The sequence below is a fragment of the Lagenorhynchus albirostris genome, chromosome 4 (assembly GCF_949774975.1).
Source record: "Lagenorhynchus albirostris chromosome 4, mLagAlb1.1, whole genome shotgun sequence".
Lineage (NCBI taxonomy): Eukaryota > Metazoa > Chordata > Mammalia > Artiodactyla > Delphinidae > Lagenorhynchus > Lagenorhynchus albirostris.
In genome coordinates, this window is record NC_083098.1 from 143,932,724 (window position 1) to 143,955,490 (window position 22,767).

The window sequence follows — 22,767 nt, forward strand, 5'->3', positions numbered from 1 at the left end:
TTGTGTTAGTCAGGGTCCTCCAGAGAAGCAGAACCAATGGGATAGGGGTGGGGTGGAGGGTGGGGAGATAAGGAACTGTTTCATGTGATTGTGGAGCCCGGAGAAGTCCAGACCCAGGAGAGCTGATGGTGTAGTTCCAGCCTGTGCGTGGAAGCCTGAGACCCCGGAGAGCTGATGGGGTACCTCCAGTTCAGTCTGAAGGCGGGAGAAGACCAGTATTCCAGTTCAAAGACGGACAGAGAGAAGAATTCTTTCTTACTCAGACTTCTGTCGTACTCCGGCCTTCAGTGGACTGGGTGAGGCTCACCTGTGTCGGGGAGGGCTGTCTGTGTTAGTCTACCAATTCAAATGCTAATCTCACCTAGAAAACACCCTCACAGACACAGCCCAGAAACGCGTTTACCAAATATCTGGGCACCCATGGCCCAGTCAAGTTGGCACCTAAAATTGTGCCAAATATCTGGGCACCCATGGCCCAGTCAAGTTGGCACCTAATAGTGACCATCTCCCTTCCTAACTTCAGTTGCTCCTCTATTAAAGATCACAGATCCCTGGGGAGGCATCCTTCTATTTCAGTTAACCCTTTCTCAGAGTTTCATTATTCTGAGCAACCATCAGGCCAGAGCACTAGTTAGCTAGCTTTGTAGGAGGCCTGGGTGGTGTTGGCTGTGCTGTGCTTCATCTTCATCCCTCCCCCAAGGACATAAGGACACAAAGGGGATTTTGCTGGAACATAATAGGATACACAGTGGTGATTCAGGTATAGAGCAAGGCGAAGTAGATTGGTGATGTAGGGAGCGCAGAAGAATGGAATTAATTGATGTGAGATTATCTCAGGGAAAGAATGACAGAACATTGAAGGAAGGATAACAGTATAATATGAGTGCATGGCGGTCCAGTGGTTAAGACTTCGCCTTCCAGTGCAGGGGATGCGGGTTCGATCCCTGGTTGGGGAGCTAAGATTCCACATGCCTCCTGGCCAAAAAGCAAAACATAAAACAGAAGCGATATTGTAACAAATTCAATAAAGACTTAAAAAAAATGGTCCACATCAAAAAAAAAATCTTAAAAAAAAATGAGTTGCATGTATGTGCAACTCTTGTACAAACTGAGGCCTAGCTAACTTACGTTCAAATGGAAATATCCTCTGGGTAGTTGGAAATATTAGACTGAGAGGTCAAAGTAGGAGAATTGATTTGTAGATGGTGACATTTGCATAAGTTACACAGATCTTTAACATTGTCATGGAATAGTTGAAACATAAATGTTCATAGGGTCTGTAACACAACTCTAGGTAAAAGTCACTCCAGTAGTTATAATTACTGGTACCTGAAAGATGCATTAGAACAAGATTACTCTAATTTATTAAATATTTCAAGGGATGATAATCTCTTTCTTTTTAGAGTTGTTTAATTTCATATTCATCTGAGTAGAATACTCATTACTAACCCCCAAATCAGCTATTTCACATGACAGGAAACTTGACCAGAATCTATAAGAAAGGAATAATCAATTTCATATTTGACATGAGTTGTTTGAAAGTTGATTTTTTTGTTTAGTGTTTGGATAGTTAACTATTTTTCTTGCATCTTTGTTTATATGCCTTTCTGAACCATGCTGCTTAATATTTCTGCTGATTTTTTTCCTTCCTTTACATTTACCTTTGTAACGTAATACTTAACGATTTGAACATATCTGTGAAGTTTTAAAGAGTTTTGACCTGTATTGGGCTCTGTAGATAGTCTTTTAGTCTGTTTTTTTGAGGGGAAGAGTTTTAATTAGTGTAAAATTCCAATCTCAAATGTATCCCCTTTGTTGAGTATCATACTTGGCTGAGTACAGTATTTTAAATATATTTGTCAGGAATGTTGCATTGTTAACCTGTCTTTTTTTTTTTTTAATTTACTTTTGGCTGCTTTGGCTCTTTGTTGTTCTGCGCGGCTTTCTCTAGTTGCGGCGCATGGCTTCTCTTGTTGCAGAGCACGGGCTCTAGGCGCACGGGCTTCAGTAGTTGCGGCTCACGGGCTCTAGCGCGCAGGCACAGGCTTAGTTGCTCCGCGGCACGTGGGATCTTCCCCGATCAGGGCTCGAACCCGTGTCCCCTGCATTGGTAGGCGGATTCTTAACCACTGTGCCACCAGGGAAGCCCTAACCTGTCTTTAAAGTACTTATATTTTAGGTTCGAAGAGTATGTCTATTTCATTGATCTAGGGAGAATTCCATACGTAAGTAGTCACTTGGGCTCCAAGTGTAGTAGGGCTTCTCAGCATGTTTCCCAGATTCAGGAATGCCTCAAAGTACACTCAAATTTGGTAGCATTTCTAAATTTTTTAGCAGCTGTGCCTGATATCCAGCAAAAGTTTGTTAAATACAGGTACTTTGCGTTTAGCTTGCGTCTTCACCAGCCCCAGGAGTGTGCCCTCTGAGCGCCATCCTCTTTCCTCCATTGTAGATCCGCTGGTCAGTTGGATTCACTCTTGGTGGTGGCTCTGCTATGAACATCCTGTTGTCAGATGTCTGTCTTGATCCACTAAAAGATAGCTTGGTTGTTCTGTGAAACAGGAACAACTCAAGACCATTTCAGTGGCTGTAGGCACCCGCATAATATTCAGGTGCCTGCCTTGCTGCTGCGCATGTCATGTAGGTAGGTAGGTCACAGTGGACCCTGCCCTTGCAGTGCGGCAGAGAATGCATTGAGGAGTCAAGAGCCTCCAGGTGTATGTAATCAAAGATAACAAATGAGGATGAGGCATGCCCAGGGGAAAAGGGAGATTCTGGAAGTTTCTGACACTATTAAAAAATGGAGTACTGATTGATTTTACTGTATAGAACAGTACAATTTATGCAGATTATTTAAAGAAAAGGAGAAGGATATACTTAATGGTCTCATTCCTAAAATTATATCTTCAGTTTAACTTTTCAACCCTGGGAAGTTGAGACTGTAAGGACCCTAGGTGATCTATGTCTTGCTTATAATGTGGACCTTAGAGAAAGTGTTAATTCTTTCTGGTTAGAAGAGTATGTTTACCAAAGCATCTTCTGAGGAACACAGAAAGGATCCTTAACAAGTATGGAAAATGCTCTCTACTTTGTTTCCTTCAGGGAGGTTCCACAGGCACATTACCATATTAAAAGTTTCAAGATGTCCTAAAATAAACCTGCTTTTGTTTCAGCTCTGGTATTTCCCTAATTTATGCAAAAAGAAGAAGTTCTATAACAAAAGTAATACCTTTTTATATCACCTGGAATACACCTTGGGGAAACTGTAGCAGGTTATCTTTTAAATGATGACACTGTTCATTTAAATAGCTGCCTAGGGGCTATAACTATCGTTATGTTAAGAGTCACATCTAGTGGTATAAACACAATGAAATATTACTCAGCCATTAAAAAGAATGAAATAATGCCATTTGCAGCAACATGATAACTGTCGTTATGTTAAGAGTCACATCTAGTGGTATAAACACAATGAAATATTACTCAGCCATTAAAAAGAATGAAATAATGCCATTTGCAGCAACATGGATGGACCTAGAGATTGTCGTACTGAGTGAAGTAAGTCAGGCAGAGAAAGAGAAATACGGTACGATAATGGGGAATCTAAAAAGAAATGATACAAATAGACCTATTTAAAAAACAGAAACAGACTCACAGACTTAGAGAAGGAACTTACGGTTGGGGGTGGGGGAGGATAGGGGAGGGATAGTCAGGGAGTTTGGGATCAAGAGGTGTGCGCTGCTGTATTTAAAATGGATTAACCAACAAGGACCTAATGTAGAGCATGGGGAACTCTGCTCAACTCTGCAGCCTGCATGGGAGGGGAGTCTGAGGGGGAATGGATACGTGTATATGTGTGGCTGAGTCCCTTTGCTGTGCACCTGAAACTATCACAACATTGGTAATCGGCTATACTCCAATATAAAATAAAAAGTTAAAAAAAAATCAGTTTTAAAGCTAAAAAAAAGATCATTTTTAAAGCTAAAAAAAAGTCACATCTAAAAACTTGATTTAATCTTTGAAGCATGTATTGAATAATTAATGGATGCAAAATGAAAATATGTACTTTGAACATATTTTGAGTTCTCAAATATATATCTTTTTGCAAGATCAAAGAGAATTTTATTCTGATTATTTAAAATTTATAACTAGTTGGATATGAGTCAGATAATCCATATAAAATTTTTATACTGAATTAGATATCTCTTATTAACAGATACTAAAACATCACCAAAGTATTGCTTATAACCTAAGTTCATTTTAGAGAATTGTAATATGTATTACTTAGATTATGGCTTTTAATAGTAACTACAAAAAAGAATTGACCCACGGTCTTACCAGCGAGTTGTAGAATTTCAGGCCATTTTTTTTCCCCCACTCATTGAAACTCAGAAGACAGATCACTTTGTAGTTTTGAGATGAGAAGTTGAAAGCTGTAAAATTTTTATGCACAGACATTTTGACAAGCAACAATATCACTTTGAAAAATTATTTTAGTACACAGTGATCTAGTATTTTACTTGATAAAGTGTTTCATCCTTGACGAAATGGGTTTCATCATGTTAGAGCTTTTTGCATTTTCAACAATTCTAAAAATCTACTTGTTTTAATTTTTTGTTTCCAAATAAACTTGCTTTGGGCTTGTGAAAATTTGCATTTCTTAGAGTGAAGATCAATTTAAGTTTCTCCTAATTGAAGTTTTTAGGTTTCTAAAATTTAGTTGTTCCATCACTTTTCCAACAATTTTTCTAAAAGCTTTCTAGAATTTCATAATAGTGAACTATGTTTTGATTTTTGGATTTTGTTTGGTAGCTGGTTTGTAATCTTTTACACTGTTTCTTTATTTCAGATGTAAGTGTATACGTTTCCCCCTCCCTTTTGACCCAAATGGCTTCATGCATGTTTTTTTATCCTGTAAACTGTGTGACGTGAAGTTTTCCCCTTTTAGGGAAAAAGGGCATTTAAAAAAATCTCCATAGGACTTTTTTGAAGGTATAAAAACTATCGTTTTGTAGCCCTGCTAAAGAATTCTGACATCTAATAGATCTTGAACTAAACACCTCATTGGTTACTGTACTGTGATAACCTGCAAAGAAATTATAAACTTTGAAAGGCAGTTCAGCTTTTCAAACCAGAAGTATTAACAGATGAGTATGAATCAGCAAATAACTGCCCGTCAAGTAAAAGTTAGAAATAAAGCAATGTTACTTTACATAAGCAGTTCATCTCCTCAATATTCAGCCCAGTTAAAGCTATAAGAACATAGAAGCTGATCCAAACTCTCATTTCTGTAAGCATTTGACAACAGCACGGTCAGTAGAGGGGAATTCATCCAAGCTGGATGGAAAGCTCTTCCCTTTTATTCATTCTCATTACACACTTGATCTACATCTCATTTGTTTTGCTTTAATGGAAGTCTGTTTAGTACTTCTGATTCTTATGTAGAACTGAGTGCTTTCACCTATACTTTATCTTCATATAGTTGGTTCTTCCTTTTTTCTTATCCTTTAAACATAGATATTGGCCTAGGTCTGTTACATGCCTGTAATTTATTAAGACACCTGCTAGTTCCTGTTACTATCAAGTAGTAGTCTTATCTATAAGAACAATCCTACATTTATGAAAAAAAATTGATTTTATTTGTCACTGGAGAATATACACTTATCAGTTCATTTCTGATAACCTGTAGTAAAAATGGAATTTCTTAATCTGTTACGCAGTTCTTCCTATTTGCACAGAAGGAACTCATGTCCCACACAAGATTTATTGATTATGTTATTTTTAAATGGAGCCTTATTCATTTCCTAGGACTTGATACATTTCTAGATGGGGAAGAGACTGTAGGTCTGATTGTCCATTTCCATACAGTTTTCCAGTTACGTGGCTAAACAGGTGTACAAGACCAGCTTTTAGCCCTTGGTCCTGTCTTCAGTGATAGGGCTGTAGGTTAGGTTATAGATTCTCTGTGGATTTTCTCTTCTGGCCGTAAATTGGCTCTGGAGCCAGGCTACCTACTAAAGAGAAAAGCAATACCTTGTGTTCCAAATTGATGCACTGAGATCTGAAACTAACAGGTAAAGATTGTGTGTATATGTATAACTATCTCATTGTATGAGTGCACTCTCTGGTTTGCTTGGCAAATATTATTTAGGAAATTTGTGAGAGTAGTAGAATATAAAAGCCAGAGGCTTACTATTTCAGACATCTCTTATCTTTTCTATGTTCTTTTGTCTATTTCTATCTTATACCCTTTACCCTTCCCCTTCAAAGGCTTTTCTTTATGTGAAAATCCTATGGACACCCAAATTGAAGAATTATGAAAAGATAGTTGCAGGTAATGTAGGCCTTTGATGAATACGGAGCATTTTAACCATTTTTTGATGAAATTTGTAGTGAAAAAGGACCAGTTAAAAATAGAGTGAAGGCATAATTTGCAGAAGTACCATACCGGGTCAAAGGGAGGGCAGTGGGTTTCGGTGGGAAGAAGTCCAAATTGGTTACCTAAGGATGCAGACCAAAGCCCACTAATTCAGGGTGGTGACCCCGAAGGAAAGACCCCAAGGGTCGCCGCCTGTGTGTCACTAACACTGTGCACAGTGCCTGGTACACAGTAAGCCTCCAGAAGGTGTGTGGGTGGTGAGAGAATGAGTGAGAGCCCTGGCTTAGAGGGTTACTCCCTTCCGGGGGGGGGGGGTTTAGAAATTGACTAGAGTTGAGTCCCTCCCCAACCCTCCCTGCTGGTGTTATGAATATTGTTTTATTTCCCAAACTTTCTCCTTCGGAATTCATTCCCCCCATTAGATTTGGAAAGTATTTGGCTAGACACAGGTTTTTTTTTTTTTGCGGTACGCGGGCCTCTCACTGCTGTGGCCTCTCCCGTTGCAGAGCACAGGCTCCGGACACACAGGCTCAGCGGCCATGGCTCACGGGCCCAGCTGCTCCACGGCATGTGGGATCCTCCCGGACCGGGGCACGAACCTGTGTCCCCTGCATCGGCAGGAGGACTCTCAACCACTGCGCCACCAGGGAAGCCCACACACCTACCCTCCTTGGACTAAATAACCTTTCCTCCCAATTTTGTCCGTTGGCCCTCTATTCTGTTTATTCTCAGTTTTCTTTTTGCTCTGTTGATAAGCTTCATCTCTTCTTGCCGTTCTCAACAGTCTGGCTTCGTCATTAAACCTTCCATGGTTGCATTCTACCATAACGAAATTTGACTTGCTGACATTTGAGGCCTCTCAAACATAAAGGTAAATCTTTTCCAGTTCCCTCACACGATTCCTCTCGGGCACAGTATTATCTCAAAATAACAGTGTGGTTGGTACCCTACCTTCCGGGTATAAGGAAGAGTGTCTCGTACAGTCTACAGGCACATGAGGAAGGACATGGTGAACTCTTGAAAAGAGCTAACGGTTCTTGGTTTAGCCCAGCATAATCATTGCCAGCATTGTCCAGTAGAACTGTGATGATGGAAATGTCCTATACTTTATATTAGCACAGAAGCTGCTAGCCATGTGTGGCTATTGAGCACTTGAAATGTGGCTGGTGTCGCTGAGGAGCTGATTTTTAATTTAAATGTAAGTAGTCACATGTGACTAGTGACTACTGTGTCTGACAGTGTAGTAAGATGCTAAAACAACACTGGGATGACATAATGCTAGGTGAAAAATGCAGGATACAAAAGTATATATTTGTTTTTAACATGTTGAAATATTGAAAAATTTTAAGTTCTTTGCAAAGGAAAAAACACTGATAATCACACCAGAATACTAACAGTGAATTGTATTAGGGTAGAGAAATTGTGTATGGGTGCCCTTCTGTTTTCATATTTAAGAATACTTTAAAAAACTTTTATAATAAAGGTATATATGAGCAGAAAGAAAAAGTGTTCTGAGACTAAAAGAATGCTTCAGCAAGTGAATATATTGCTTGAACAGAGCTGCACAGATATTTCTTCAGGAGATCTACATTTTATTCAGTACATTTTGCCTGAAGAAGCCAGATTTACAACTTTTTACTGTCTGGTGCTCTTTATCATCAGTTGTGCTGTAACACAAGTAAATTGAGAAAACAATCCACAAATAATATTGTATGTACCGTGTCAGAAAGACATTATGCTTTTTGAAATAATTTTTATGAGTTTTGAGCAAACCTAAAAACCTAAAAACAATATATTATCAAAAATGAAGGGAAGTACCTTAATATGTCTGCCACATGTCTGCTCTACTTGAGCACTAAGGAAACTGAGCTATAGATTGAGTGTATGTCTCTTACAGCTATTTAAGGACACTCATGGGAGCTGTAACTTGAATAATTTTCAGTAATGTATGTGGTGTTACAAAGAGTATAAAAAGATGGCACTACATTTCTTAGCACATTGTTACATAGGGGATGAGATTTTGGAAGATCAATGAGCTTCTTCAAAACCACCCCTCAGGGCTTCCCTGGTGGCGCAGTGGTTGAGAGTCCGCCTGCCGATGCAGGGGACGCAGGTTCGTGCCCCGGTCCGGGAAGATCCCACATGCCGCGGAGCGGCTGGGCCTGTGAGCCATGGCCGCGGAGCTTGCGCATCCGGAGCCTGTGCTCCGCAACGGGAGAGCCCACAACAGTGAGAGGCCCGCATACCGCAAAAGAAAAACAAAAACAAAAACTACCACCCCCTCAAGGGCTTCCCTGGTGGCGCAGTGGTTAAGAATCCGCCTGCCATGCAACGGACACGGGTTCGAGCCCTGATCTGGGAAGATCCCGCATGCCACGGAGCAACGAAGCCCGTGCGCCACAACTACTGAGCCTGTGCTCTAGAGCCCGCGAGCCACAACTACTGAGCCCGCGTGCCACAACTACGGAAGTACGCGTGCCTAGAGCCCCTGCTCCACAACAAGGGGAAGCCACCGTGATGGGAAGCCCACGCACCACGACGAAGAGTAGCCCCCGCTCGCCGCAACTAGAGAAAGCCCGCGCACAGCAACGAAGACCCAACGCAGCCAAAAATAAATAAGTAAAATAAATAAATTTAGAAAAAAGAAACCCCACCCCTCAGCACCCTGCCCCCCCCCCCCCCAAAAATCCCACTTCATTATTAAATTACTCACTTGAAGATTGTGGCATTACTATGTTTTGGCTGGCTATTGTTGAAAAGGTACTTATGTAATAACTTCAGTACCTAGATCTGTTTTTTTCTCCTTAATAGACAAATCATTTGTGACTAATTATCACTCTGAAAACATGTGGACTAGATAAAGAATTAAATGCTTTCGATTTTAGAAACCAGTTTGTTATTCTAGTTCCAGGTCTGATCATAAGCACCACAGGCCCCAGGGCCCTCACTCCTGGAGACTGAGGGTGACATGGGGTTTCTTGCAGGGGTGGAGGGGTGTGTATGTGGGGTGGTGTCATGGGCGTGGGTGGGGCTTGATAGATGTTCCCCCCTCACTCCTCCATTTTCACTTCCAGGCTCACATTAATACTAGGCTTGGAGGCTTTCATCCATCCCCAAATCTTTGGGGAGTGATTTTCATTCACCAGCAGGGCTGTGTATAATTCTAGAGTCCTTAAAATGTCTGGAAATTGCACACTAGGCCACAGAAGGAAAGCGGTGTGTGCTAAGCTTCTGAGTCTGTACTGTTTGGGGATAGTGCGGCTTAAATGCAGAGGTTGCTCTGCAGATGTGCACATTCCAAAAGACGGGAAACAGCAGCCTTGGTATTTCTATGTTCATTCTCTGCACTTCACCACCTTGAGTTCTTAGCAGCGTCGCACTGGAATTTGTAGTAGAGACCAAACTGTTACTTAAAAAGAGGAAAGGCTTTGGTATGACTAAAACTAGATTTTTATTGTAAATGAAGGTGATTTCATAGTTCTTTTTTTTTTTAAGGATAGCGAGGAAATTATTTTTTGTACTAGAAGCCTAATGTATTTTACGTAGTTACTATTCTTCAGGTAATCATATCAGTGAAGAACCCTGTTAGAGTAAGCAAATATAAACAATTTGAGGGGGGTAGTTTGTAATAACAGCACCTTCCATTGGTGTGACATTTTGTGAAATACAAAGGCCACAAATATCAATACTTGGATGCATTTCTCACTTGCTCATTGAAACAACGAGAAGTTGAGAGGCAGGGAAAGCAAGTGTTTATTATTCTCCTTTACAGATGAGTTATGGGCAGAAAACCCAGCTATTCAGTAGTGGAAGTGATACTGACTACAAAACCTACATGTTATGGACCGCTGGGCTGGTGCACCTTGCACTCTTCCGTCCTGCCTTCCTGAATTAAAGAAGATGCATGCTTCCATGGGCATTAATCCGCTATATATATTTCTTGGTATCCTTAATAGAAACCATTTAAAATTTAAAGTAAAAAAGACAAGAGAAATTCTAAAATAAGTGTATTATCGTTGGACCTTTAAAATTATCATTTATACAGCCCAGTCTTTAGGATGATTTGCGTTAATTTTACGTGGGAGAAAGATGCTCAAGACAATTTGTTGAAGGTCTTTTTTTCTCAGTGTAAACCTTTGTAGAAGGAAAAGTTGAAAAAACGAAACAAAACGAAGAACCTTTGAGTGTATATGGTGGTGCTTTTTCTTTAAAACTTTTAGAGAGGGCTTCCCTGGTGGCGCAGTGGTTGAGAGTCCGCCTGCCGATGCACGGGACGTGGGTTCGTGCCCCGGTCTGGGAGGATCCCACATGCCGCGGAGCGGCTGAGCCCGTGAGCCATGGCCGCTGAGCCTGCGCATCCGGAGCCTGTGCTCCGCAACGGGAGAGGCCACAACAGTGAGAGGCCCGCGTACTGCAAAAAAAAAAAAAAAAAAAAACCTTTTAGAGAAGTTAAACTAAAATGCAGTTTAACTTCATACTGACTAAACTTCACATTTGGAATGAGTATGAAGATGAATAGACAGAGTTTGACATATGGGTGTTTGCCAGCCATGTTCTTGAACTTGGCAGGTGGATGTTAAGTGGGTTTTGCATGTGCTTGTCAGATCCCTCCATTGTTTTGGCGACGTGGTGGATCACACCTGAAGTAAGTTAAACAGATAATTTTATTTCTGAAACAGTTCAGAACTAGAAATAAAGAGCCTCTCGTTCGGTCAGATGTTCGCTCTGCTACCAAAGGCTTGCAGCTTAGGGGAGGGGAAGCTTAGTTATGACCCAGTATTTATACCTGGGCCATCTGTTAACAGTTTATGTTCACAGTAAGGAGAATGGACACTCTTGAGCTCCAGGAACATTTAGACCTGTCATGACGGTACAGGAGGAAGCCAGCTTGGGGTGCTTCTGTCTCAGACCCTTGTTATTGGTGTCCAGTTACAGGTGCTGCCCAGATGACTACATAGGCTGACGCTCCCAGACTTACCAGCCTTTCCTCTCTTTTCCTCAGTCCTCTGAGTCTGTTCTACGTAGAGAGTAAAAACAAAATATAGTCACTGATGACTCTAGGGATATGGACAATTTAAAAATTATATGGCATCAGCTATTGAACAAGTCACAGCAGGAGTTCTGTTAGTGGTAATGATGCAAGGGAAGGTCTTAACTGGCTTTGATGAGATCATGGGCGTTCAATGTGTTTTGCTTTCTTTTCTGCATCTCACCTACTTCTTGAATCCTTTGATTTGTCCAAATCTCTTAATGACAACAGAGAGAATCCCATGGTTGGGTTGATACCATGTTTTAAAGTAAACATAGTAAACTAAAACAGTTTTTCTTTATCAGTCTTAACAGTGAACCAGGTCTGTCATATGTGAATTTTTAAGGCCTTTATTCATTTAAATAATGGAAAAAAGCCTTATACTAAGTTGTTCGCAGTGAAACTAAGTTTTAGAAGTTCTCTGGCAAAGACAATTATATACATTTCGTTAAAGACATTCTTCTGATACCTCTGTACTCTCTGGATCTGATGTATATTGTTGGATTCAATTCCCTAAAATTTTGTTTAGAATTTTTGCATCTGTGTTCGTGAGCCATATTGGTCTGTAGTTTTCTTATAATATCTTAGTCTGGTTTTTATGTTAGGATAATGCTGGCCTCTTAACATGATTTGGGAAATATTCCCTCCTCTTCAATTTTTGAGAAGAGTTTGTATAGAATTGGCATTATGCTTTCCTTAAATATCCGGTAGAATTCACCTTTAAGCCAACTGGGCCTGGAAGTTTCTTCGTGGGAAAGTTTTTGTTTGTTTGTTTATTTTGGCTGCGTTGGGTCGTTTGCTGCGTGTGGGTTTTCTCTAGCTGTGGCGAGTGGGGGCCAGTAGTTGTGGCTCGCGGGCTCTAGAGTGCAGGCTCAGTAGTTGCGGCACACGGGCCTAGTCGCTCCGTGGCATGTGAGATCTTCCCAGACCAGGGCTCGAACCCGTGTCCCCTGCATTGGCAGGTGGATTCCCAACCATGGCGCCACCAGGGAAGCCCCTGTGGGAAAGTTTTAAACTGTAAACCCAATTTCTTTTATAGGTACAGGGCCATTAATTCTATTTCTTCTTGAGTGAACTTTGGTAGTTTGTGTTTTCAAGGAATTTGTCCATTTCATCTAAGTTTATTTTATTGGTGTAAAATTTTTCTAGTATCCCCTTATTGTCTTTTTTATATCTGTAGAATCTGTAGTGATCTCACCTGTTTCATTCTTGATATTGGTAATTTGTCTTCTCTCTTTCCTGAACAGTCTGGCTAGAGGTCCATCTTGTCTGAAAGAACCAGCTTTTGGTTTCATTGTTTTTCCATTTTCTATTTCATTGATTTCTGCTCTCATCTTTTATTCCCCTCTTGTGCTTAGCTTAGGTTTCATTTGCTCTTCTTTTTGTAGTTTCTTAAGATGAAAACTGATTTGAGACCTTTTCTAATATAGGCTCTCCTTGTGCTATAAATTTTCCCCTAAATACTGCTTTAGTGGCAACCTAAAAATATTGATACGTTGTGTTTTTATTTTCATTCAATTCAAAATACTTTCTAATTTCTCCTTTGCCCTATTGGTTATGTAGAAATATGTTCTTTTTAACTTTTTTTTTTTTTAAATTTTGGCTGCGTTGGGTCTTTCTTACTGCGTGTGGGCTTTCTCTAGTTGCAGAGAGTGGGGGCTACTCTTCACTGTGGTACACAGGCTTCTTATTGGGGTGGCTTCTCTTGTTGTGGAGGCTCTAGGCACTCAGGCTTCAGTAGTTGTGGCACACAGGCTCAGCAGTTGTGGGTCGTGGGCTTAGCTGCTCCGCAGCGTGTGGGATCTTCCCGGACCAGGGCTCGAACCCGTGTCCCCTGCACTGGCAGGCGGATTCCTAACCACTGGACCACAAGGGAAGTCCCATCCTTTACTTAACCTATTTGTGACTTTATGTTTATTGTAGAATTTTTACTATATTGTAATTGGGACTTGTTGTTTTAAGACCCATCTCTGCCTTTTAATTGGTTGTTTAAGCCATTTAAATTTATTATGATTATTAACAGCTATCTTATCACAGTCTTCAAGAGATAACATACCATTTAATGTGATGTATAAGAACCTTATAATAGTGTTCCAGTTTCCCACTCCTGGTCTTTATGCTGTTGTTGTCATACATTTTATTTATACATATGTAATTAACCTCACAATACGTTGTTGTTTTTGTTTCAATGGTCAGTTATCTATTTTCTTTCTTTCTTTCTTTTTTTTTTTTAAAATCTTCGGCCATGCAGCAAGGCATGTAGGATTTTAGTTCCCTGATCAGGGATAGAACCCACGTCCCCTGCATTGGAAGCGCAGAGTCCTAACCACTGGACTGCCAGGGAAGTCCCTCAGTTATCTTTTAAAGATACTTAAATAACAAGAAAATTTTAGTGAATGTTTCTAGTGCTCTTTGTTCCTTTGTGTGGATAGGACATTTTGTCCTATCATTTTCCTTCTGCCTAAAGGACTTCCTTTGACATTTCTTTTAGGGCAGGATTGCTGGTGATGAATTCTTTCAGTTTTTCCATGTCTGAAGAAGTGTTTGTTTCACATTTGTTTTGAAATATACTTTTGATGAGTACAGGATTCTCAGTTGACAGGTTCTTTTTTTCAATACTTTCAAGTGTTTTTGCCCCATTCTCATTTGCATGGTTTCCATCAAGAAATCTGATGTCATCCATATCTTTGTTCTGTTCTACCTAATGTTTCTTTTTTTCTCTGGCGACTTTATTACTGGTTTGAATAGTTTTATTATGTGTTGATTTCTACATGTTTCTTGTGCTTAGAGTTCATTGAACTTCTTGGATCTGTGTGTTTTGGTTTTCATTAGTTTTGGAAAAATTTTGGCCATTATTCAAATATTTTTTTCTGTCCTTCTCTCTCTCTTCCAATTACATGTATGTTAGATTTCTTAAAGTTATCACACAGCTCACTGAAGCGCTGTTAATTTTTTGAACTTCTTTTTCTCTCCATATTTCATTTTGTATAGTTTTGTGTATGTGTGTGGTTTAAGATTCAGTAATCTTTTCTTCTCAAATGTCTGATCTGCCATTAGTCCTGTTCTATATTTTTAATCTCAGACATTGTAGTTTTCATCTTTAGATATTTGATTTTATATCTTTTCAAACATATGGAATATAATCATGATAACTTTTGAAGTCTTTTTCTGCTAATTCTAACTTTTGTGTTGATTCTGGATTGGTTTCAGTTAATTTTTCCCTTCATTTCCATTCCCTTTGTGTCCCATTTCTTTGCATGCCTGCTAATTAATTATTTATTTATTTAGAGTGCACCACCACCGCGGGTCTTGTGGCATCTTAGTTCCCCTTAGTACCAGGGATTGAACCCAGGCCCTCGACAGCGAGATGGGAGTCCTAACCATTGGACCGCTGGGGAGTTCTCACATGCATGCTAATTTCTGATTGGATGCCAAGCTTTGTAAGTTTCATCTTCTTGGGTGGTGGATATTTTGTATCCCTTGAGCTTTGTTCTGGGGCCACAGTGAAAATAGTTGGAAACAGTTTGGTCTTTTGGGTCTTGATTTTAAGATTTGTTAGGCAGGTCCAGAGCAGTGTTTAGTGTAGGGCTAATTATTCCCCATTACTAAGTCGAGACCCTTCTGAGCACTCTACCTAGTGTGCCCTGAATTACGAGGTTTTCCAGTCTGGCTGGTAGGAAACAGGCACCATCCCCAGCCACGCTGAGCCTTAGAGCGTGTTTCCTCCTTTCCTTTATGATGACCCTTTCCTGTGCCGTGGCTGGGTCCTCACGTGCATGCCCCGATTAACACTCTTTTGAAGGCTTAGGAGCAACCCTTTGCAGATATCTGGTGTTTTCCTCTGGAGAGCTCTCTCCTCTCGGTACTTTTCCTGTGATCTCCACTGCCTTAGATTCTCTGACCTACTTCCTTCAGCCACCGCTTCATGTCTCCTCATTGTCTTGGTGCAACCTTCACTGAATGAGTGCTGGCTATCCACTCGCTTCAGGTGATGTCCCCAGAAGTGAATGTATTGGTTAATTGATGATCTGTCTGGCATCCTGAGATCCACACGTATTAAACAATTTATGGAAAATGTTTTAATTTTGAGAGTCAGCTGGAAAATTTCAGCAAGTAAACGTTATAGAAAATCTTTGCTTTAATTTATCTAGTTTTTATAATTCAGAAAAGAATTATAGAGAAGATTTTAGGAAGTAGCAGAATACATATTAGTGATACATTGATCTAGTAACTTCATCCTGTGGTGGATTTAAACATATTTTCTTTATATTTAATGTTTGTAACAGTTAGTGTGTAGTTCTAGATGAAGTGCAAGAAACTGAGCATTAAATCTTTGGTGAAGAGTGTCTGTCTTTCTGACTTGATGCTCTTACTAAAAATAATTATTAATACTTTTTAAAAGGTCATTTTTGTAACCCTCTTATTATCTGCTAAAATTCATGCAAAAGCTGATCCAATGAGATTTACCTATCACTATGTTAGTTTTCATTTTCTAGTGGCATAAATTAATCAGAACTCTAGCATAAAGAATATTATGACTTAATAAAGCCATTGTTAGATTAGTATGACGTATTGAAAGTATGTTAATTTAGTGGAAAATGGCATCTATCACAAGTAATCAGAAAGTCAACCTAGGTATATAAGAAGAAAAGTTAAAATAGATATAACTATTGCCTGGCAGGGCTATAAGACAAATGTGTGTTTCATCTTAATTTTTATGAAATAAGTGATGAGCAGTCCAAAGTTTTTAGCCATACAAAAATTGATTACCTGTGTAAAACTTACGTTTATGGGACTAATTTTTTTTTTTTTTTTTTTTTTTGCGGTACGCGGGCCTCTCACTGTTGTGGCCTCTCCCGTTGCGGAGCACAGGCTCTGGACGCGCAGGCTCAGCGGCCATGGCTCACGGGCCCAGCCGCTCCGCGGCATGTGGGATCTTCCTGGACCGGGGCACGAACCCGTGTCCCCTGCATCGGCAAGCAGACTCTGAACCACTGCACCACCAGGGAAGCCCGGGACTAATTTTTTTTTTACCAGTGTTTCAGTGAAATTACCATTCAGCTGCTTGTTTCTGTTTTACTTTAAAATGAGCTAGTGCTTTGTTACGAGATAAATTCTTTCAGCGTAGCAAAATTTTACAAGTCCAGTCTCTTGAGACATAGCAAAATAAACATCAGTATAATTGAGCATGAGTACAAAAATACAGATTTCTGAGTTTTCCTTACTTTTAAATGATATTAAGCTTTTAAAAGTTTAAAATGTCACTTAGTTTAAAATGTCAACGATTACAGTAAAAATTAATGTTCCAAGATACCAAAGGTATTTTAATAAAGAGGAATGGTTCATTTGGATTTTTTTCAAAAGATCAATAACGTAATTTATATCTATACATAACACATACCTTTTTTCTCTCTTATTTTTGTAGGTTCTGCTGGAGACTTACATTTGGCCTCAATGTGAAATTAAAGTAGAAAATCACATCTACATGTATGTTGCTATCAGGATGTTGATTCATTGGTCATGCCTGAAGAGGGAAATTCAGTTCTAGATGGCTGACTGCCAGCAAAAATAAATGCTTACCCTAGATGTCAAGCATCTCTCCTTTTTACTGGAGTGAAAATCCCCTCCAGATACCAACAGAACATCACTGCAGAAAATGCTCCACATTTTAAGGATGTCAGCAACCTAAATTCATGCGCCCTATCTGTACAGTTGTTGTGGATGGTTTACCATCTGAAAGCTCCTCAAGCTCTTATCCAGGCCCTGTATCTGTCTCTGAAATGTCTCTGCTTCATGCTTTGGGTCCAGTGCAGACCTGGCTGGGACAAGAGCTAGAGAAATGTGGCATTGATGCCATGATTTATACTCGATACGTCCTCAGTCTTCTGCTGCATGACAGCTATGACTACGACCTGCAGGAACAGGTATTTACATATTGTAAATGTTTTGTGAAAATTTATGATTGTGTTTACATTTTCCTTCAAAGAGCACTTTCGTATTCTAGCACAAGTTAGACGGCTGGGGTCCACAAACTTTTTAAGCTGTCAGTGAATATAGATGAGCCGCGTTACCAAACACACAGTTTGGTTCAGTCATTTTCTCTGACATTTTCTTGATGTTGATTGCATTCTGACACAGACTCTGGATCTTGTCACAGACGGTAGTAGTTTGATGACCCACTGCCTTTGAGTTAGCGCTGCTCCAGAATGTTGGTTTCTACTATTTAGGAAAACCCCACATTGTGATTAGACGTTTTCATCGTTGGGTCTGTTATACTTCTTAACATTCCAAAGTTTAATATTTCATTTTATCTCTAAGAATGATGATAAACTGCTTATTAATCAAAGTGTGTGTTTTGAATCAGTAGACTTAAAACTTTGGTAAAGCATATAACCTTAAAGTGGCCAATATACATTTTACTTGACTTAGGTGCTTAAAGTAAAGAAAGCAACCAAATCTATGTTCTTGAAAAAAATCTCAACTTCAGTCTCACTCTCCAAGAGAAGCTCCTGAATGTGAGGCTTGCTGAAAGGGAGGCAGAGTCATCAGCACTGAACCAGTGAGCTCTGGGTGACTTCTGGGTACAAATTTCATGTAAAAGGGAGTGTTTTGGGAATTCCCTGGCGGTCTAGTCGTTAGCACTCCGCACTTCCATTGCAGGGGGCACAGGTTCGATCCCTGGTTGGGGAACTAAGGTCCCACATGCCTTGTGTCACGGCCAAAAGATAAACAACTTTTTAAAAAGGGAGTGTTTTGTGGGCAGTATTTGTTGTTGTTGTTTTAAACCATTGTTACTAACACTGAAAACAGGAGCAAAGTTTCATTGACGGAAGAATCTGGCTTTGACCTTCCAAACCACAGAGCAGTTTCAGAGTCCTGTACATACAGGGGGTTTCACAGCGTGCCTAACATTCTGTCACATGTCAGTTGAGCAGAGTATTTCCCACTGCTGGTGTTCCGCATCCTTTCTAGCTGGACACAACTACATTTCCCCTGCTTCCAGGTTGCTTACTGCCCTGGCTGGTGATTATTAGGTCAAGTAAGGCTTTGAGGGGGTTGACTTAAAACCTAATAATCAGAAAGTGTGTTATTTTGGCGGTCAGTATTTTGCATAATTTTCTTACCAAAGTTCTATTATTTTCCATCATATTTCCAGTAAATGTACTTTAAGGGCAAGTAACATGTTAAATCTACCAACATAGAAGCATTTTTATTTCCAGAAATGAGGAAGATATTCCTCTTAACTCAAAAATCATGTACTTCAGTTGTAAGTACGTACGTGTAGGAAACAAATCGTTTTTTAGTAGGAGTTTAATAAGACTTCTTACTTCTTAAAATTGTGTATTAACAGTATCAACACCAATAAATATATTAGCACAAAGTATTTATGTGTTAGGTGCTATAGTACATGGAAAAAGGGGTAAAACATAGGCCTGCTATTAAGATTATAGTGAACACTTCCGTGATGAGACCTGTTTGTGAATCCCTCTGGTCTCTGTGTTCACTGTAGGGTGGCGGCGGGCGGGGGGTGGGTGTCTTGGCAGCTGTCAGCGGCCTACTGTGTTGATCCTCCCTGTTCTGGTTCATCTTTAGGACACAGGGCAGATAAAGGTTAGTGAAAACAGAGCATGTCTGGAATTACAAGGAGAATCCACAGGGAATTAAAAGGGCCCTAAAATCCTTTACTGCTCAGCCCTGGCTCGCACAGTGCCAAGTCCCATGCTGATGGGGAAGGTCAAATTGAAAATGACCTTTCATAGGAGATGACCCATAACTTTTCCATGACTCAAGGAGGAGGATATGCTCACTGTATCCCCCCAGAGAGAGTCAGGGCATAGAGCCAAGGGAAGGGCCTGAGCTGACCTTCTGTGATTCAGACTCCACCTAATGGGCATACTCACCAGCCTGCTGTGGGCGAGCAAGCGTGCCACTCTCCTGATCCCTGGGTCACACTGAGGGTGGGCTCACCCCTCATTTGAAGGCCAAGTGACTCCACTTTTGGGTGTTTGTTTCCTTGCATCTTTTCTCACCCCTCAGTCCTTGAATTAGTCTAACCTTGACTTGAAAATGCCTAGTTTTAAGGCCGTTGCTTCAACTACTGGCCTTATTTGTCATGTTGAATTCATGGCTTTTCACAGCTTTAGCTAAAAGAAACACACAAAGAGCTCTTGAGTTCTGAGAAACAGATTTTGTACTTGTCTCAGCAGGCCCTGATGATTGGGTAGGAAGTACAGCTGATCAGGCCCTGGTCTTGGTTGAGGCTGACTAACAAACAGAGTTACATGTAAACCTCTGATTTGGGCAGGTTTGTAAATACAGTTGTGGCGACAGCTATGTACTGCGTAGTGCTGGAGAACAACTGCCTTTTAATACGTAGATATTATAGGTGGGTCATAGTAATTTTATTTCCACAAATTCTATTTTTTTTTCTTTTTGTCAAGATTACCATATTCTGATAAATGTATGCTTAGATAAATCAGGAATTCACTATTCATCATTTTTAGATGTAAATATAAACTACTTTTCTAACCCATCCTTCAAGGTCCAGGTCACCTTCCTCTGAATCCACTTCTGATAATTCCTGATGAAAACAATGGCTGCTTCTGCCAAACTTGACCATGTTTCTACTATAGAGCTCTTAATTATAGTTATTAGAATGTATTATCTTTCCCAGTAGTTTATAAGATGCTTAATGGTGGAAATCATATATTCATCTTAAACATTTTTTTTAACTTTTTTCTTTTTTTTTTTTGTGGTACGTGGACCTCTCACTGTTGTGGCCTCTCCCGTTGCGGAGCACAGGTTCCGGACGCACAGGCTCAGCGGACCTGGCTCACGGGCCTAGCCGCCCCGCAGCTTGTGGGATCTTCCCGGACCGGGGTACGAACCTGTGTCCCCTGCATCGGCAGGCGGACTCTCAACCACTGCGCCACCAGGGAAGCCCCTAAACTTATTTTTTGAAATAATTTCAAACATCAGAAGGATTGGAAGAGTACGACAAAGAACCTCAGTCAGCCCCAGTTGCTAACATTTTCCCACTTTTACTTTATTTCTCTCCTCTCCTTTTTATGCCCGCTTATCCTACATAAATCAGCATATTATTTATTTATTTATTTGAGTTTTTGAATGATATTTTATTTATTTTTTTGTACAGCTGGTTCTTATTAGTTATCCATTTTATACATATTAGTGTATATATGTCAATCCCAATCTCCCAATTCATCCCACCATCACCCCCCACCCACCACTTTCCCCCCTTGGTGTCCATATATTTGTTCTCTACATCTGTGTCTCGGTTTCTGCCCTGCAAACTGGTTCATCTGTACCATTTTTCTAGGTTCCACATATATACGTTAATATACGATATTTGTTTTTCTCTTTCTGACTTACTTCACTCTCTGTGACAGTTTCTAGATCCATCCATGTCTCTACAAATAACCCAATTTTGTTCCTTTTTATGGCTGAGTAGTATTCCATTGTATATATGTACCACATCTTCTTTATCCATTCGTCTGTCAGTGGGCATTTAGGTTGCTTCCATGACCTGGCTATTGTAAATAGTGCTGCAAACATTGGGATGCAATGTGTCTTTCTGAATTACGGTTTTCTCTGGGTATATACCCAGTAGTGGGATTGCTGGGTCATATGGTAATTCTATTTTTAGTTTTTTAAGGAACCTCCTTACTGTTCTCCATAGTGGCTGTATCAATTTACACTCCCACCAACAGTGCAAGAGGGTTCCCTTTTCTCCACACCCTCTCCAGCATTTGTTGTTTGTAGATTTTCTGACAATGCCCATTCTAACTGGTGTGAGGAGATACCTCATTGTAGTTTTGATTTGCATTTCTCTAATAATTAGTCATGTTGAGCAGCTTTTCATGTGCTTCTTGGCCATCTTTATGTCTTCTCTGGAGAAATGTCTATTTAGGCCTTCTGCCCATTTTTTCATTGGGTTGTTTGTTTTTTTAATATTGAGCTGCATGAGCTGTTTATATATTTTGGAGATTAATCCTTTGTCCGTTGATTCGTTTGCAAATATTTTCTCCCATTCTGAGGGTTGTCTTTTCGTTTTGTTTGTAGTTTCCTTTGCTTTGCAAAAGGTTTTAAGTTTCATTAGGTCCCATTTGTTTATTTTTGTTTTTATTTCCATTACTTTAGGAGGTGGATCAGAAAAGATCTTGCTGTGATTTATGTCAGAGTGTTCTTCCTATGTTTTCCTCTGAGAGTTTTATAGTGTCTGGTCTTACATTTAGGTCTCTAATCCAGTTTGAGTTTACTTTTGTGTGTGGTGTGAGGAAGTGTTCTAATTTCATTCTTTTACATGTAGCTGTCCAGTTTTCCCAGCACCACTTATTAAAGAGGCTGTCTTTTCTCCATTGTATATCTTTGCCTCCTTTGTCATAGATTAGTTGACCATAGGTGCGTGGGTTTCTCTCTGGGCTTTCTAACTTGTTCCATTGATCTATATTTCTCCTTTTGTGCCAGTACCATACTGTCTTGGTTAATGTAGCTTTGTAGTATAGTCTGAAGTCAGGGAGTCTAATTCCTCCAGCTTCGTTTTTTTCCCTCAAGACTGCTTTGGCTATTTGGGGTCTTTTGTGTCTCCATACAAATTTTAAGATTTTTTGTTCTAGTTCTGTAAAAAATGCCATTGGTAATTTGATAGGGATTGCATTGAATCTGTAGATTGCTTTGGGTCGTATAGTCATTTTCACAATATTGATTTTTCCAACCCAAGAACATGGTATATCTCTCCATCTGTTTGTATCACCTTTAATTTCTTTCATCTGTGTCTTACAGTTTTCTGCATACAGGTCTTTTGTCTCCCTCGGTAGGTGTATTCCTAGGTATTTTATTCTTTTTGTTGCAATGGTAAATGGGAGTGTTTCCTTATTTTCTCTTTCAGATTTTTCATCATTAGTATATAGGAATGCAAGAGATTCCTGTGCATTCATTTTGTATCCTGCAGCTTTAGCAAATTCATTGATTAGCTCTAGTAGTTTTCTGGTGGCATCTTTAGGATTCTCTATGTATAGCATCAGGTCATCTGCAGTGACAGTTTTACTTCTTCTTTTCCAGTCTGTATTCCTTTTATTTCTTTTTCTTCTCTGATTGCCGTGGCTAGGACTTCCAAAACTATGTTGAATAATAGGGGTGAGAGTGGACATCCTTGTCTTGTTCCTGATCTTAGAGGAAATGCTTTCAGTTTTTCACCATTGAGAATGATGTTTGCTGTGGGTTTGTCATATATGGCCTTTATTATTTTGAGGCAGGTTCCCTCTATGCCCACTTTCTGGAGAGTTTTTATCATAGTGGCTGTTGAATTTTGTCAAAAGCTTTCTCTGCATCTATTGAGATGATC

The 22,767-nt window shown here is 39.9% G+C and overlaps 1 protein-coding gene across 4 annotated transcripts in view; it reads left to right on the top strand.

Annotated features, from left to right (window-relative positions):
- KIAA0232 (KIAA0232 ortholog) overlaps positions 1-22,767 on the top strand; it is a 91,796-nt gene that overhangs the window by 16,353 nt on the left and 52,676 nt on the right. For 2 of the 4 annotated variants that reach the window (XM_060148754.1, XM_060148756.1), the window contains exon 2: positions 16,831-17,329. In XM_060148754.1, the coding sequence (XP_060004737.1) occupies positions 17,099-17,329 (231 nt within the window). In that variant the 5' untranslated portion in view covers positions 16,831-17,098. Of the gene's footprint in view, positions 1-14,998; positions 15,394-16,830; positions 17,330-22,767 lie in introns of those variants that run through there. The other 2 variants (XM_060148755.1, XM_060148757.1) reach the window with 2 other exon arrangements.